The 17,028-nt window shown below is 43.0% G+C and overlaps 1 protein-coding gene and 1 pseudogene across 5 annotated transcripts in view; both read right to left on the reverse strand.

The window, feature by feature from the left end:
• RAD51B (RAD51 paralog B) overlaps positions 1 to 17,028 on the reverse strand; it is a 684,164-nt gene that overhangs the window by 258,766 nt on the left and 408,370 nt on the right. For all 5 annotated transcript variants that reach the window (XR_006381711.1, XM_044231189.1, XM_044231192.1 and 2 more), the window contains exon 8: positions 10,999 to 11,095. Coding sequence is in view for 4 of the 5 variants with exons in the window: in XM_044231189.1 (XP_044087124.1) it covers positions 10,999 to 11,095 (97 nt within the window). In the remaining variant the exon portion in view is untranslated. The remainder of the gene's footprint in view (positions 1 to 10,998; positions 11,096 to 17,028) is intronic.
• LOC122894794 lies at positions 2,965 to 3,038 on the reverse strand (annotated as a pseudogene).

Consider the following 17,028-nt stretch of genomic DNA (forward strand, 5'->3'; position numbering starts at 1 on the left):
AAGCTGACTGCACTTTGGAGGAATTTTAGAGCATATATGATTATGTCCGGTGAGAAAAATCAAAATAGTGGTTTCATGCTTCTTTAAGGTAAATACATATCTAAAGCTTTAAGTAATTCTTTGATTGCTCTCACTTTGCAGCTGTAGGCGCCTCAATCAGTCATCAAGTATTTATTGAGTAACTACTATACCAGGCATTACTGTAGGCTCTGATGATCCAGTAGTGAACAGGAGAGACAAAGGCTCTTATCCTGGGCCAGTTTACCTTCTAATGAACACAAGATAACACAAGCTATTTTCCTTGGTTCCAGGCTGGTCCCTTTAGGAGTCAGGAGGATCTTTCTGGTTGGGCCTTGGATTTACCCCTTCAGCTCTAGCAGCCACTTATTCATTGACCTTTATTTCCTGGGCTCTACCTTTAAAGATTTCAATGACTGATTCTGTCTCTGGTCTATAGCTTTCGTGGGGGTATGCTCTCTTTGTCACTTAACTTAGAAGCAACTTATTTTGCTTCTGGCCTCATTTATCCATATATTGTATTTAAAAACAAAAAGAAGTTTGTCTCCTTATTCCTCAGCCCGCTGTGGTACCATCCATCCTCTATGACTAGAAGTAATACTCTCTTAGCTGCTTGTGTGGGTCTATTAGTTTAGAAACATGGTTAAGAAAATCAGTATCAGAACCCAAAAAGACCTCACTGTCCTCTGTTAAAACACAGAAACCCCTCCCCCACACACATACTTGCATTTAACCCATAAAACTCAGACCCCCTTCCTGAGTGTAGGGAGTAATTCTGTTCCAGCATATCATAAATGTGGAAAGGATGTTCCACTGAACATTCTTCTATTACCCAGCTGCCATCTTGGCTTCTCTGGCTTATCTTGTCTTAAGCAGTGTGGAAAATGATGGCCAAGCACAGGATATAGTCTGCACTAATGTGCTGGTCACATGTTCCTGAATAGGAGATGACTTGTACACAGGCAAGATTAGGCCTCATGTCTCATCAGATAATATTGTTTCAAATAGGCAGTAGATTCCAGATAAATAGAAGAGACCTCTCTCATCCCATAAAAAAAAAATTCTATGGTTGACTGTAGATATAAAGAAAATTAAGGAGGAATCAGATGGTTATCTGGGACTGGAAAAACATATTTTCCAATGTTATTGGTTTTTTTTTGTTTTTTGGGTTTTTTTTGTTTGTTTGTTTTGTTTTGTTTTGTTTTGTTTTTTGGTGTGTGTGTGTGTGTTTAGGCTGTGTATTAGCACAAAGGCATAGACAAGCAATAGGTAAGTAATACCAAAAGTTGATCAAGAAGGAAAGGATTCTGAGAATGGATGTGACTGATGGGATTGAGAGGTACACACACCTCTGGGTTTATAAGCAAACTGCTTAGTTGGACAAAGTTCTTTAACTCAATGTTACGTTGGGGGGGGGGATCTGCCCTTCATCCATAACCCATTGTAAGAGAAGGGTGCCCCTTATCCATACACTCACTGAAAAGATAGGTGTACTCGCCATATTCATATGACTTCTTGGCCATGGGTGACAGGACCAAAGGACCACTCATCCGCAGAATTACCAGGTGTAAAAAGGTAAACTGAACCAATCAGATCATAAGGTCAAGGGCCAGTGCATTGGAAACCTGAGGCAGAGATGAGAAAAATGAAGAGAACTACCTGTTTCCAATTCCTGTGTAATCAGGCCATATTTAGTTCCTATTTGCATGTAGCCATGTATCCTTACAGAAGAACCTAGTGGAGAAAAATATAAGTTCTTGAGCCAGACTTCTGAGTTGGAATCCTGGCTCTGTCAGTAATTGTGTTGCTTTCTAAGCCTCAGTTTATCTATAATAGGATAATGATTACCATCCACCTCAGAGGGTTGTTGTAAGGGTTAAATGCAACAACGGATGCACAAGCCAGACATACAATATATGGTGCATACTGTTAGCTACTGTTATTAAAAGTCCTAACTTTTTGTAAGCAAACTTGACTGGGTTTCTCTTTCTTGCTACCAAAAGGGCCCTGAATAGTCTAGTAACTACACAGTCACAGACCTGAGACAAAGCCTGGTGACCCAATAAAGGCATATGGCTACCATGAGTCCTTCCAACATGCCTATCTCCAGTCTTAAGATAGTCTCCTTGAGAGCTCAGATGGAGATACTTTAATCTTGATATTCTTGGTGCTTTACACAGATAAGAGATTTACTGAATGAAGAGTGGTTCTCCAAGTATGGTCCCTAGACCAGCAGTAACAACAACTCCAGAGAATCTGTTAGAAATGCAAATTATCTGGCCCCTCCCACAACTGAATGAAACTCTTAGAGTGGAGCCCTGCAATGTATAGGTTAATACCCACTCCTTCCACCCCCCATCCCCACCCATGGTTCTGATGAATGCTGAAGTTTGAGAACCACTGGAATAAAGGTTCTGGTGTGGAAACACAACCACTCCATATCCTTGACTAAAGAACAGCCCTTTTCTATCTAGGGAGATCATCCATCTTCTTTGACTGAGCATGTGGCTTTGGAAGGGATGCACATGGAACTGTAAGGGAGGAAAGAAACATTCCTCGCCAGTCAAATAAGCCTCATCAATCATGTTGATCAAGGAAATGACGTGTTGCCAATGGATTATCCTCACATTCTTCTCACAGGGGCTTTGGGAAAAATCATAAACTCCCTAATGTGGCATGCCAGATGTCCATGATCCACGCTGTGTACTTCTCAAGTCTCATCACTTGCATTTCTCTAACATCACCCCTGCGCTCCCAGCCATAGGAATTACTGCAGTTCTTCAAATGACCATGCTTTTCCCATCATATCTTTGATAATGATATATCCTCTATCTAGAATGCCATTCTTCCATCTCTGTATTCTTAGCACTAAGTACAGTTCCTGGTACATACTGAGTGCCCCCATTTCCCTATATGAATGACTTCATTGTCTCCCTACTTCCAATCTCCCTATCTCTAAACCATCCTACACATCTCATCTAGTAACAAACTATAGAAATGATCCCTGAAAGTTTAGTCTTCTACACATCTCATCTAGATAGTATTGAGAGCATATAGTTAGGATCATTTCAGCATAAAATCTAAATTCATTCTGGCATTCCAAGTCTGGTCCCAATCTACTTCTAGGTTTATTGTAAGTGACCGCCCCAGGCAAATTAGGCTCCTTTGCCCTCTTCCCAGCATATCCTGCATTTTCCTACAGCACAGATTCCATATTTATCGGGTACTCTCCAGAAACTACAGAACACAGGAGTGATCTAGACAAAGTCCCTGCCTTTGAGGAAATTATATGAAGCAAAGGAGGCAGACAGTGAATGCGACAAATTTATAATATGAGGTCAGGTAGTGATAAGGCCAATGAAGAAAAATAAAGCATGCTTGGGGGTAGAAGAGGATGGGATGGGGGTAGGGGCCCCATCTTAGATAGAGAGGTGAAGGAAGACACCTCTGAGATGACACTTGAGCAAGATTGAACATAGTGAGGGAGAAGCCCAAGGAGAGATCTGGACGAGAGCTCCAGTCAGTAGGAATAACAAATGGAAAAGCCCAGAGGCAGAAACACTTTGAAACAGGAGAGTGGGCTTTGAGGCTAGAACTGATTGGGGGCGGGGGAGGACAAAAGATAAGGGTGGGACATGGCCCATTTTGAACTTACTGCCTTAGTTCACAGCATTTCCTGATCGCTACTCTTCTTTGCCTGTTGAAATCCTACCTATCCCTCAAGGGCTGTCCCTTACATTTTCCTCCCAGGACCCTTCAGTTTCCCCTCTGCTGAAAGAGATGTGCTCCCTCCTCTTCTTAAATCCTGGAATCTCTGGTGCATACTTTCTCGTCTGAAAGCACCACCCATATTCTACCTAATAATATTTGCCTTTAAACTTTTCTCAATCTACACTGTAAATATCTTGTGGGCAAGGACCATATCTTGCTCATTTCTGGATTTCCTGTAACATTAACATAGTGCATATAGTAGGGGCTCCACAACTCATAAAATCATCGGCTGGAAGGCACTTGAAAGTCTCTTCATCTAGCCAAAAAGTTTTTTTTGGAGGGGCCATAGCTCTAAAACTATGCTAATATATGCAGGAATGCAGCTATTGCATAGGAAATGTCAGTATGACTGAATGAAATGCAGCTTAATCCAACTAGAATTTATTTAGTGGCTTATCAGAAAAATGAGGAAAAGCAAAGCCCTCAGAGAGATCTGAGCCTAGGTCAGAGCTCAGCGGGACTGTCCTTGGGCTAGACCACCTTGCCAGACCTTCTTATAATCCTCCCCAAATCCTAGTAAACATTACAAATGCATTCTGAAAGTTTTTCATGCCACATTACAATGCAAACCAAGTTATTCTCTGGGCACCACTCCTAGAAACCAGCTATTCATCCCTCCTCTATGATCTCTGACCTAGAGGCCTCTCATATTTGGTACTGAATTCTCTTTGATGATGGTAAACACGGATCTTGTCTCAGAAAATCCTTCCAACTTGAAGCCCTGTGGGATCACACCCCCTCTTGGCATCCCATTCTTGGGCTTTTGGCCCCGTCATCTCTGTAGTTGAGACAATTGACAAAACTGGCTTTGGTGTTCTCGTCCCTTCTGCCTTCATGACACTGAAATGTTAATGGGAACATGTGCAGATCTGGGAAATTAGCCAGAAAATCCTAAGTAGTGAAGAAGTCTAAGGGTAAGAGGAAAATACTTTCAAAACATCTAGTCCAGCCCTCCCACGAACCACCTCAAAGACTGCACCCCAAGAAAACTCTCTCTCATCTCATTTGATCGTAATGTACCTCATGCTTCAAATGTGTCTTTCTTTGGCAGACTACTGCTAGCAAAACAGAGCTCCTGACCAAGAAATACTTCCTGGTGGCTGACTTCAATGTTCTCTTTCTCCTGTTGGTCCCTCTGTCTTGATCCTGTTACCCCCTGGTCTCCCTGCTGGACATGTTCAACAAGTTCCTCTCCCTTTTGAGATTTACAGCTTGTCAGAACTTTGTAGGCTCTGTTCACCCTCTCTCAACTCTAGCTGCCCCGACCTCACATAATAGTAAGTAGACTTTCTTTAGCTAAAAACACAGGGTTTGGGTGCTTTCAATCCTTTTCTATAAATTAGGCCTTCCATGGTATCTGAAGAGTTGCTGGAAGTAAAATACACCCAGCTAAGTGCCATGGATTCTTGAATACTAGGGAGGGTGGAGTATGGGTAGGTGCGTGTCCCTTGTGAATGGAAGGATGTGAGGTTGTGTGTTGGTATATGTCTGTGACTTTGGAATCAGAAATCGAAAGGTCACCAGGACACTTAAACATTTTTATCCAAAACTCCCAAGAGGCAGCTGTAGCCAAATCTAGGAATTTGCAGGAGGGACTCTAACTTCTGTTCCTGGCACCACCACTTCTCACTTATCGTGTGGCCTTTGAGCAGTCCCCTTCTCTCCTTCATGCTTCATTTGCTTGAGGTAGTTTAAGTGATTTGTCATTTTAGGACATTTCAAAAGACTATAAAAATGTTAAGGTCGGCAATGCTGATCACAGTCATTAACATGAACCTCATTGTCACGTGGTGACATTTTATGTTTTCAAAGCAGTAATTAGAGCCAACCTGTACCATACCCCTGAGAGGTGGATTTTTAAAGCTGCCCCACCCATACTCATTTGTACATGGTCCTACCCAAACCGAGGCACATTTTTAGTTTGGGATTGGGCTGTGGAAGGGCCTCGGAGCTAAAGTGTGGAGAGAGCTCTGCTAACTTGACCAACCCACCCCCAAGTCTGTGGTTAATGGATTACAAATTTGGGTAATGCTGGACAATAAATTACAACTATAATAATAAAGCTGAAAGTACACACAATTTAAGCAGAAACACCAGTGTTTTTTATCGGAAATGAAAGAAACCATTGATCATAGCAACTGTCTGAGATTAGCAGGGAGCCACATTTTCAAACATCCTGCAGTAAATCCAGAGCAGATCCAGCTGGAAAGCAAGAGTGGAAATAAAACTTGAAAATTCATACCATGCTTTGAAGTCTGCTTCTTTCACAACCATGAGTCCCTGATTCGCCCCAACCCTTCCGAGCTGCTCTTGCTTATTGAATTTATTTTAGAAGAGACACAAGCCATGCACTGGCATATAATCTTTCAAATGGACTCCAGCTTTTTGCAGGGATGGTTTGTTAAGGAGTATGAATCCCAAAATACTTTCTCTTGCACATGAAATCAGCCATCAGTTCAACTGGAACAGAAAGGCTTCTACTACTAAAACTAGAAAGCACTCTTGGTTCTAATGAGTGCTGCTTTTTCTCTTGTGTTCTTTCCTTTACCCATCCACGCACTTTCAAGTTTTAGTTTTTGAGTGCTATTATCTATCAAAAACTATTAATGCAGATAAAAGGATACTAACATGCCAGATGCTGGAAATGCCAGGATGGCAGCCTAACAATGTCTTCCTTTCCATGAAGCCATCTGGGGCTCCTGAAACGGGCCACGTCACCACACTGAAGTGACTGCTATCCCATTAAATCATCAGAGGAGAGAAAGCCGATGGTGTGGGTTGAGCAGAGCTTCAATCTTGCACAGGGCCACTGTTGCCATACGTCAACCTCACCTACCAACTGTGCTTGTGTGGACAGGAGCCCAGCCAGTCCTTCTGCCCAAATCCCAGGTGACTTCAGAACAGGGTATGGAGTCGTAGGCCAGCTGGACTGTTAGATCCTTTCTCTACTGATCATTGTGGGGAACAGAGATACTCCCTAGGAGAGAGATCCAGTCATCCTTAGTATTTTTGATGACTACCAGGAAGAATTGGCAAGGGCATCTAAGAAACATGTCCTTGGCCACGGAACAATCACAGTAACCTAGTCAATAATCAGTCACTCAACTTTGTAATAATCTAGTTGCCTGAGTTTCTGTCAACAAAACAAAAAACTAAAGAAGAAAATACTTTGATTCACAGTGCCTGGTCAAGAACAATGTAGATTCTAAAACCAGAAATCTGGATTTCTGCCCTTAGGTTCACAGGGCAGTGAATTTTGGTCAGTTTGCATAAGTCTTGAAGGTTCCATTCTCCCCCACTGAATGAAATAATGTTTGTGAGAGGCAGGCTGAAAACTGACAAGCACACTGCACCTAAGGGAAGTTATTTCAGTTAAATAGAAAAAAAATTCAATTTGCCCTCATTCTTTCTCTGGGCACAAAACTACGGGGCAGGAATGATGTGGAGAAAGTCCTTGACCTCTGGGGTCCACTCTTCTCTTCTTTGGCTCTCCTACCTGGGAGTTGGATAACCCAACAGAGGAATGAAACTCCAATGAAGGGAATCATACCATGGACCCAAGCAGTGAACACGGTCTACATCATCCAAGCAACAACCCAACCGTAAGCTTAATAAGGGGGGGAGGGGACCCAAAAAACTAGCAACACAAAAACAAAGAACTCTCAACTTTACAGACACTGGGAGGGCAACAGCTGGTCAGCCGAGATTAAAGGAGCGTGAGAGAGCACCTCCCCATCTCCTGACTTCTCCTCCCCCATAGAGGTTCCTGCAGCCAGCCAGGGCTCTGCTTTTACAGCTCTGTGAAGATGACCTTGTTCCAGCTAAGATAGGGGCTCTTTTGATCTCAGCAGGGGGATGCTCTGGGCCTGCAGCTGGCAGATATTAATAGTACAGGATCCGCTGGGGTGGAAGAGATCTCTCCGCTGGGCCAGGTCACTTATATTCCCGGCTCTGCATCAGAGCAGAAGGGACTTCATCTCCCTGAATTGGCCCCTGCTGGGTATTTCCCTTAGGTCAACTCAGATCATTTTATTGCTGGCTGCTCTTGGCTGCTTGTTCTCACCCCACAACTGTTTTCAAGGGAGCACTGTTGAAGCCATGCCCTCTGCTCTGTGGCTGAACTCTATTACACGACAGGGTGGACCTGGAGCTCACCTCTCCCATGTTTCTCACTCTCACTGGTTTGCGCATGCGTCTTCTTGTGTACACGTCCATGCGGGAGACAGCCCAGAGTGCGAGAGACAGACCGACGAGACCAGAATGGTTTGCAGAGTGAGGAGATGGTAATGTGGGGCGAGGAGGCTCTTCCAGGGATGCTAAAGTATCAGTGCTAAGATTCCTGTAGACCCTTTCTATCAAGCGTAGTCTAGGAAATACAAGGCCATTCTGCCCACTCCATAAGTCAGAATTTTAAGACCCCGTCAACAAGTGAATGCTCCTGATCTTCAGATGGGAGAGCTAGAAAAGACTTCGGCAATTTTGTATTTCCATCTTGAGGCCCAAAGCCACGGAAAGACCTGCCCAAGGTCACAGGGCTAATAACACAAAAGCAAAGTTGGTACAATGGATCCCGGAAACAACAAAGTAACTGATACCTATTAGCCACAGTAGTATTAACAACCATTGCAATGTATTTGTTTTTTTGTTTATTTTTTTCATTGCAATGTATTTGGATAGGTATAAATGCTTTAAGAAAATTGTCCATTTTAGTTCACTCTTAAGGAACTTCATTATAGACTTCAGGAAAAATATTTCTATAGCCTCTTTATCTGCTCAGCTATGCAAAGGAAAGATCTAGAAAAATCAATTGTTTCCATTCTCCCTAGGATTTCATAATTTTAAAAAGTTGTCTAAAGATGAGCTGGTAAGTCTCCCCTTGTCATGAGAACACCTTTACCATTTTCTGGAAGCAGTTACACAGAGCCCCCAAACAATTACCTCTGTATCTGTCCTGTTCCCCTTCTTTGCTTGAGATAAACCAGGAAGCCAAGACAAAGCAAAATGCTGCTACTTTTTGGTTTTTAAATCAGGAAACAAGATACTTTTTTCCTCCTCAAACCTGAATAAATGTGCGTGTATGTGTGTGTGAAATAATTACAACAATTTTTAATGAGGTGCTTTAGGTGAATCTCATGGTTCCTATTTACAAAGTATTTACTGTGGTACCCATTTAGCATTTATTTACTGCCTATTATGTGCCTAGAACTTAGCTAGTCACTCAGGATACAAAAAGAACCCAATATAGCCCATGCGCTTAAAAAATCTGCCAATCTAGTCAGGAAACCATGAAAAGTTAAATTAATTTTCCTGGACCTTTTCTCTATAAAGCAGAGCAGGTAGAAGGACCACAGAGGAGGAAGAAGGAGCCAGACCAGTGCAGACTGGAACAAACAAGGAGGTTTTGTGGGAAGAGGTGGTCTTTAAATAAATTTTGACTGAGTCGGAGGATTTGGGAAGAGAGGAAGCGGTAGAAGTAAAAAAGGGAAATGCTATTCTAGATAGGACAGGCTGTCCCTGCAGCGGCTAGGGGCAGGAATGGGGAGGGGCAGGCAGAAAGTCAGCGTGCTTAATGTGGGAGCTTCCTGGAAGGCACTGGCAAGAACCAAGGGGAATGGGAAGGACGGGGCAGACTGTGAGAGTGAGGAAGCACCACATCTAGTGGTGTTTTGGAAACTAATCCACACAAAAGAAAAGAAAGCGAAAACACAAAAATCCTGATTTTTAGCATGTGCAGATTCCCATGGTGTAAATACTTCTACCCTGGCTGATTTCAGGCTGACAAACCACAAATTCCTGAATATTTTAAAATTGAGTCTAGCCCATTCTCAGAAAATGGGCAGATACAGTTTCCAGACTTCTGGGTAGGAGAGTGACACGGTACAACTAAGCCAGATTAGGAGAGTTTCATTTGTAGTGGCAGAATGGAGATGGTAGAGGGCCATTTTGGAAGTTATATAAATAATCCAATTGTGAGTTGAATAAGTCAGCTGATCACAATACAAATCACAAAGAAGAGGTACCTGGCTGGCTCTGTTAGCAGAGCAGGCCACTCTTGATCTCAGAGTCATGAGTTCAAGCCCTACACTGGGCACGGAGCCTATTTTTTAAAAAATTTGTATTATCCATAGACATTTTTTTTTTTTTTAATTATAAAGAAGATGGGGCAGAGGAAAAATACATTTGGAAAGAAGAACCAAGAAGACTAGAGGAGAGGAATTCAGGGAGGGAGGAAGAGTAAATGATTTGGGTTTTTAATCCAGGTGATGACAGGGAGGGATCATATAACACTAAATGTGGAAATAGGGGACACAGGGCATTTTACAGTTTTTATAAATAAGTAGTTTCTCACTCTGAAAAACACCCCCAAGAAGCAGGGCTGTGGCCCTTCCAATTTTTGAGTCCACAGACTGCAGCCAATCCACGGAAGACCACCTGGGTGGTCAGGAACCTTACAAGCCTACAAAATGCCATCTGCTCCCTCATGGACACTTCCCAGAAAATGGAAGTGCAGAGGGTTCTGTCACAGCTATGCACGTGTATCCAACCCACAGCCAGCAGAACTCAGAAATGTCACATAAGAACTTTCAATAAAGCTAGAAACCACCCACTGGCTCAGTGGTGTAATTCCCCTAGCTACGTAAACCATAGCCAGCCTGACCTTTGCTAGCATGGGAGGGTGGAGAAAATTTTGCTGATTTACCAACGTAGAGAGTTTCCCTTAACCCTTCTGTAACGCTGGTCAGGAACGTCACATCTCTAGCACATGACAATGGTGTACATTTTTAGCCAGTCTAAAAGCACTCAGCACAGACAAAAGGCTGAACTCCTATGCGAACACCAGTAAAGCAACTTGTGAGCATCTCTCAAAAATCAAGTCACTTAGCAGTTGTCCTTATACTAAGGACCCAAAATCAACGTATGGAGGTGTGACAGTCTTCAAGGTGGAGGTCATGGATGTCTGTGAGGGTGACGCACTCCGATGAAAAAGGAAGCTGGCCTATAGAGACAGGGCATGAGCCTCTCCAAATGCAGGGAATCAGATGCCGGGGAAGTTGGCTAAGCCTGAATCACCAGGCTCTGGCTGGGTTCACTGGCGAGGGCCCCTCAGCCCAGTCTCCCAGTGCCACAGGGGGCAGAAAGGCAGAGAGGAGAGGCAGTGGGGCAATAAGTCAGTGTCAAGTTTCTGCCCCTCTAGGACAGATCCCTTACCTTCAGACAGGGACAAATCATCAGCTGGAGACACCAGGTCTGCCTGAGAAGCTAGAGCTCCGCTTAGATGCGTAGTAATTTGATTCGTCAAGATAACCTGTGAACAGACAGGGAGAAGGTGGGGGAAGGGAGAAGAAAGAGACCAAATTAATTATTAGAGCTCTCGAAAGAACAGACTGTGGTTCGGGGAGGACTGATAAGCACAGGTAGGAAAACCCCAGTTCTGACTTTCATCAGTTTCATCTGCGGGGCAAAATATCTGGCAAAACCTACAGGTCATTCAAAACACAGAAAAGAGGAAACAGGCTTCTTTTGGAACTTAAACCACTAATTGGTTCCTTCTAAGTGCTGAGTAAATTGGGTCTGAGAGGTGTTAGCTAAATAATGGAAGGCTAACCAGAGAATTAAGATGCATCTGAACGTATTTGATCTAGCTTCAATTATTAGGATTATATCCACAGCCTAAGATATTGCTAGTGCTAAATAAAACCAGAAATAATCTGAAACTGGGATGCTTGTGGCTTCTTCCATATTAACTCCCAAGTCAGAGTTCTATTTCCAAATTTGTGAAAGTGTAATAAGATTCATCTGTAAAGGAACAACCCTCTTCTTACAGATTCGTTGAACTCCAACAAAAACATTCCAATCTCATTATGCATTTAAAACACAAATTAATATAATCCTACCTATTCAAAATATGGTTCATAACACCGAAAATTCCTAGGATTCACTGCCACACTGTGATATCTGATTCAGTCAAGAAACTATTCTTTCTCTTAAAAATCTTCATATAAAATTTACTATATTGTTTAGAAGCCTGAAGGAAGAATAAAATACAGATTCTCTCCTGGAACATTACACCGACTAACACCACAATTCTTTCCCAAGGTTTGGTGGGGGTTCCCATCATGCAGGAAAATCTGTGGGCATCTTGGTCACTTGGAGGAAACGTCCCTTCTGAAAACAGTACTAGGCACTTAGTATCTGGAATAAGCATCTAGTTGGACCATCTTGGTCTGTCCCGAGGGTCAGCTATGGTTTTGCTGCCCCCGAATTTGAAGAGAAATGGAAACGATCTCTATTCTTCATTGTCCAGCTTTTCAGCCACACCTCTGTCATTGTCTCTTGAACAAACCAGGGACACGTTATAAATCCTCTACCAATGGCAGCTTAATTGGGGGCTGAGAGGGGAGCATGATGGCAAGGTCAGGCAAAGAAATGAAGTATTCTATTAGCAAAGACAACCTTTGCAAGGTCCGTGTGTGTGACCAAGGCTTATGAGTGTCCAGCTGCTCTGAAGCGACAGTCAGACCCTGCAGGGTTCTGCCAAGTACACACTCATCTCCTCTGCATCCTTCTGCTTCCCTGCTTTTCCTCTGGACTGGTAAGAATCACACACGACGTGTCTGCATTACAATGGCTTTACAGAGTGGAATAACAGCCTGCTCTTCCAAGAACAAATGTGCATTTGTAGGAGTATGAATACAAATTATGTTCATTTCTCTCTTTATAATATAGGGCGTGGGCTTTGGAGTTGTATTAAACTGGGCTCAAATCTTGACTCTGACACCACGCACGCTGGGAAAGTCACTTCAACGTTTGAGTTAAGTAGCTTTATTTGTTCACAGGTAAAATCTACCCATCTTACAGAACTGTTACAAGAATTAAGTGAGATAAACAATGTGAGGCATTTAACATAATGTCTAGCGCGTAGTAAATAATCAATAAATGGGAGCCATGTTATTGGTGTTGTTTTCTTCAGAAACGATGCTATATAAGTTAAATATCTATTTAATATATAGTAAATGCCATGTGCTTCAGAAAATTAGATCTAACAGGAGAACTCTAAACCACAATTTTCTACACCAGGATACACTTTAAGATCTGATCACTCCTCCCAATCTTAGCCCTTATTTTTTTCTTTTTTTTTTTTTTTTTAAAGATTTTATTTATTTATTTGAGAGAGAGAGACAGTGAGAGAGAGAACGAGCGAGGAGAAGGTCAGAGAGCGAAGCAGACTCCCCATGGAGCTGGGAGCCCGATGCGGGACTCGATCCCGGGACTCCAGGATCACGCCCTGAGCCGAAGGCAGTCGTCCAACCAACTGAGCCACCCAGGCGTCCCATTAGCCCTTATTTTTTTCAAAGATTTTATTTATTTATTTGACAGACAGAGATTACAAGTCGGCAGAGAGACAGGCAGAAAGAGGAAGGGAAGCAGGCTCCCTGCTGAGCAGACAGCCCAATGTGGGGCTCGATCCCAGGACACTGGGGTCATGACCTGAGCTGAAGGCAGAGGCTTTAACCCACTGAGCCACCCAGGCGCCCCAACCCTTCTTAAGTTTTATTCAATGATCTCAGTAAGAAAAAGCAATCATTTAAAGGAAGGTCCATAAGGTACTGGTATTACTCTGAAAATACTATTTATTTATTTATTATGAAATACTATTTATTTATTTATGCTTTATTTACCAAACTACAAAACAATGTATCTGTTTGTCCTAGTTTTTAAAAATGTGAAGCTTCTGAGAGATTAAAATAGGAAAGCTCTACTTTTTTAGAGGATTCTTCTGAAAGATGGCTTGGTAAAAATGAACAAACTTTAATGATATGGCAATAATAATACCAAAAAAAAAGTACTGAATACCTCCCATGCAAGGCCTGTCACAATATTCACAGGGGGAAATAAAGAGTAAAGGCTCTGTATGTCTTCTCTAGAAACTTGTAAGTTAAGAGATGAGCCACCTACTCATCTCTTAATTCAGATCATTTTTCCTCCTCGATTTTAATATTTCACTGGTCCTTCATGGAAACCTGTCCTGAGATGGTTTTATTATATAGAAATAATAAAGTTATGTACAGCAGAACCTCAAACCAAACTCCAGATGTCCCTCAGAAGGTACTCAGCTCCATTTCCACATCCAACGAAAGACGAGGTAGAGAAGAAGACATTTCACTTTCCAAGGGCAAAAGTGGTTTTGCTAATAATCCTTTCCTTTTGCATTACGCACCCAAAAGCCAAATCACTGAAGGACACATAGGAACCAAACTCAGGGCTTTGCTAATCACTCCATCGTACTAAATTGTTGTGGTTTTCTAAATCCGTGTTCAGCAAAATGATAGAATGGAAACATTTTCAAATAGCATCGCTGACAAATAACCCCAGCTTGGGCAGAAGCCTATAGATGGGATGTCCCCTGGAGACCGGAAAACTACACCCTTAAAATAACCTATAAAATACTATTACATGTTATAAACAGAGTCTTAACACTACCTGTTTCTGAAAATTTGTTCCGACTGACACTTCAAAAGGGCTTCCTTGCCACTTTACTCCACTGGATAGATCAGGGCTTCTGATGCTTGGCACTCTATTTGTGGGCGAGAAGTCTGCACAGTAGTTAGGGTGAGGGCTTGGGAGTCAGACAGACTGCAGTTAAGATCTTGGGCTCCAGCACTTTCTAGCTGTATGACATTGGGCAAATCCCATACCTCTCTGGCATGGTAATGCTGAACTCACAGGGTTTCATGCCACTAGATAATGCATATAAGATCCCTAGCATTAGTGCCTGACCAGTGGTAAACGCCAAAATGTTACTACTTGTCACTGTCTTTAGCTATCCTTTGCTGTCTGATACCTTCCTTTTTAGGTAGAGAACACACCTGATTCCCTTTTCTATGTCATAGCCCACTGCTGACAAAGAACAAACACTGATGTGTTCAAAAAGCCATGACAATTTAAATGAAATTACATCAACTATTTTTGCCATTTCTCTGAAAGTATGGCTTATTGAAAACACACCACCACCCTCCCAGCCCTACCCCCATGAACTACAGATCAAAGGCCAGAATGGGACTCTTGGGCTAAGGGGAAGATATGCTGGGTTTTTGTTTGTTTGTTTGTTTGTTTGTTTGTTTTAATGGTCATGATCACATCTGAAGCCAGGAGACGGAGTCTAGCTTCAAGTTTATTCTTCAGGAAGGAGAATACCATCTGCCTACTGGGAAGAGGAGGCTTTGTAAATTGGATCAAGTAACTATTGTCTCCGCTCAACTCTGTATGTAGAGAGACCACTCATTCCCAGGGCTTCTCCATACTGCCCTCTGGGTTGCAGGAAGCTTCGGGTACACTTGGCTTGCAAATGGCCCTCTCGTCATGCCACAGAGGCCCTGAGTCTCATTTATAGAGCTCCTCTCCCAAGGCAACACTGGGGTGAGACTTCTGTCTCTAAAGACCATGTCCCTGGGTTCCAAGTTTTCTCTGGCATTATCTGATTTCTCTAAGTGCACCTACTCAGTCCTTCTATGTACAACGTCTGTGCTCAGTTTAAGGGTACAATAAAGCTCTTTTAAAAAGAAGAAACTTTAGGGTACATATTCATAAATAACCCAGTAAGTCCTGCTTTCACGGTGAACAGGACTTAGAGAAAAAATGTGGAGAGACAGGAAATAGTTAAGGATCAGGTAAACTAATAAGGCAGATGGGTATGAAGGAGTATCATTGTGGTCAGAAGACAGGGTCTTATGGATGAAAAAGCCTAACTAACACACAAACAGAAATATGACTCATTTACGTTAAGTATTAAAAACAAATAGCTTAAGAGAGCAAATAATTGGAGATAAGAAGGTAGGAGCAGAATAAACTGAACAGAGCCATCAGCCCCAAGGTTCAGGGGGTTGGGGAGGTGCAGTCCAGTGGGCAATTGGCCTGCCTCTCCATGAGTCTCTGTGTCCAGTGCACACCGCTTGCCTTCAGTGGACCCATCCTTCCTTGGCTATGCTATGACCAGGCTCTACCTATGCTGTACCCACGCCCCATATCCTACTCATACTTCCTGGTCCAGAATATATTCTACCTTAGGGGCCACTTTATGTCTGGTCTGATCTACCCTCCAGTGAAGTAGAAGTATTTCTGCTGGGGCCTCCAGGAGCAGCCCATGGGAATAATGGAAAATGGGGCACAGAAGAGAAGGTGGGACAGCCCTGAAGAAATCAGGGTGGAGAACTGTCAGATCTAAAGGCACAGCCTTTGGCAGAAGAAGCTCCTTTTTATTGGACTCTTGGAAGGTGGCAGAGAAGAAGGACTTCATGGTAAGCCTGGGACAGAATAGGTTGGAATAGAGTATCTGCCCCTCTTTGGTCAGCAAAAGAAATATTCATGGTCAGCAAATCTATAACTCAATATTTACAAGTCAGTTTTTTTTAAGGACCTAAATATATGGCACATGCCCTCATTCAACTTCTTGTTGGGGCAAGTGAGAGGCAAAATCTGCAAGGCTCACTTTCCACAAGGTGAACTGGAGTTACCTGCCTGAGGCCAGCAGCTCAGATAAGACGAGGGATGCACAGGCTTCCCTGCCCGTCCTTTCTCCTAAGGCAGCAGTGGGCAGAGGAGAGGAGAGAGGAGCTCTCAGCTCAGACCTCAGGATGGGTGACTTCTTCAGGCCTGCATGTCCTGGTCTAGAGAATCTGATCTATAGATTTCTTTGTTCATTATTTTTAATGTCTAGAAATGAGAAGATTATCGAAGTGCTGCATTGTAACAAACCCGATCTAGTGGCAAGAGAAGATTATCGAAGTGCTGCATTGTAACAAGCCCGATCTTGTGATAAGCCCGATGCTACAAAATAACCATAATTCAAGTCGGTAAGTAGGGGCAGCTTCTACAAAGGAGCCAAGCGTTTGAGGTGGTCTGAGTCGAACTCTGCCTATCATTTTGGCGGTGTTCAATGGCCCTGGATGCATGTGGCACGTCATTTCCAAGGCCCACAGAAGGCCTGGGATCTAAAGCTCTTCATGGAACTCATGTCTCTGTACAAGAGTTTAGTGGGGAGGCTGGGCTAGAGGAATCATGAGGCCCCTCCAGGTCATTTCTATGCCCATAAAACACCCACTTCCTCCTCCCACCCACTCTCTGTCAGAAACCTGCTACAATCTAACACAGAGAATCAGACAAGTTCTAAAATAGCTTTAATTGGGCCTGTAGTGCTAGGTGCCTCGGTGGTCCTGATCCTCCTGGTTACTCAGGAAAACA

This window comes from Neovison vison, chromosome 13 (genome assembly GCF_020171115.1).
Source record: "Neovison vison isolate M4711 chromosome 13, ASM_NN_V1, whole genome shotgun sequence".
Taxonomy (NCBI): Eukaryota; Metazoa; Chordata; class Mammalia; order Carnivora; family Mustelidae; genus Neogale; species Neogale vison.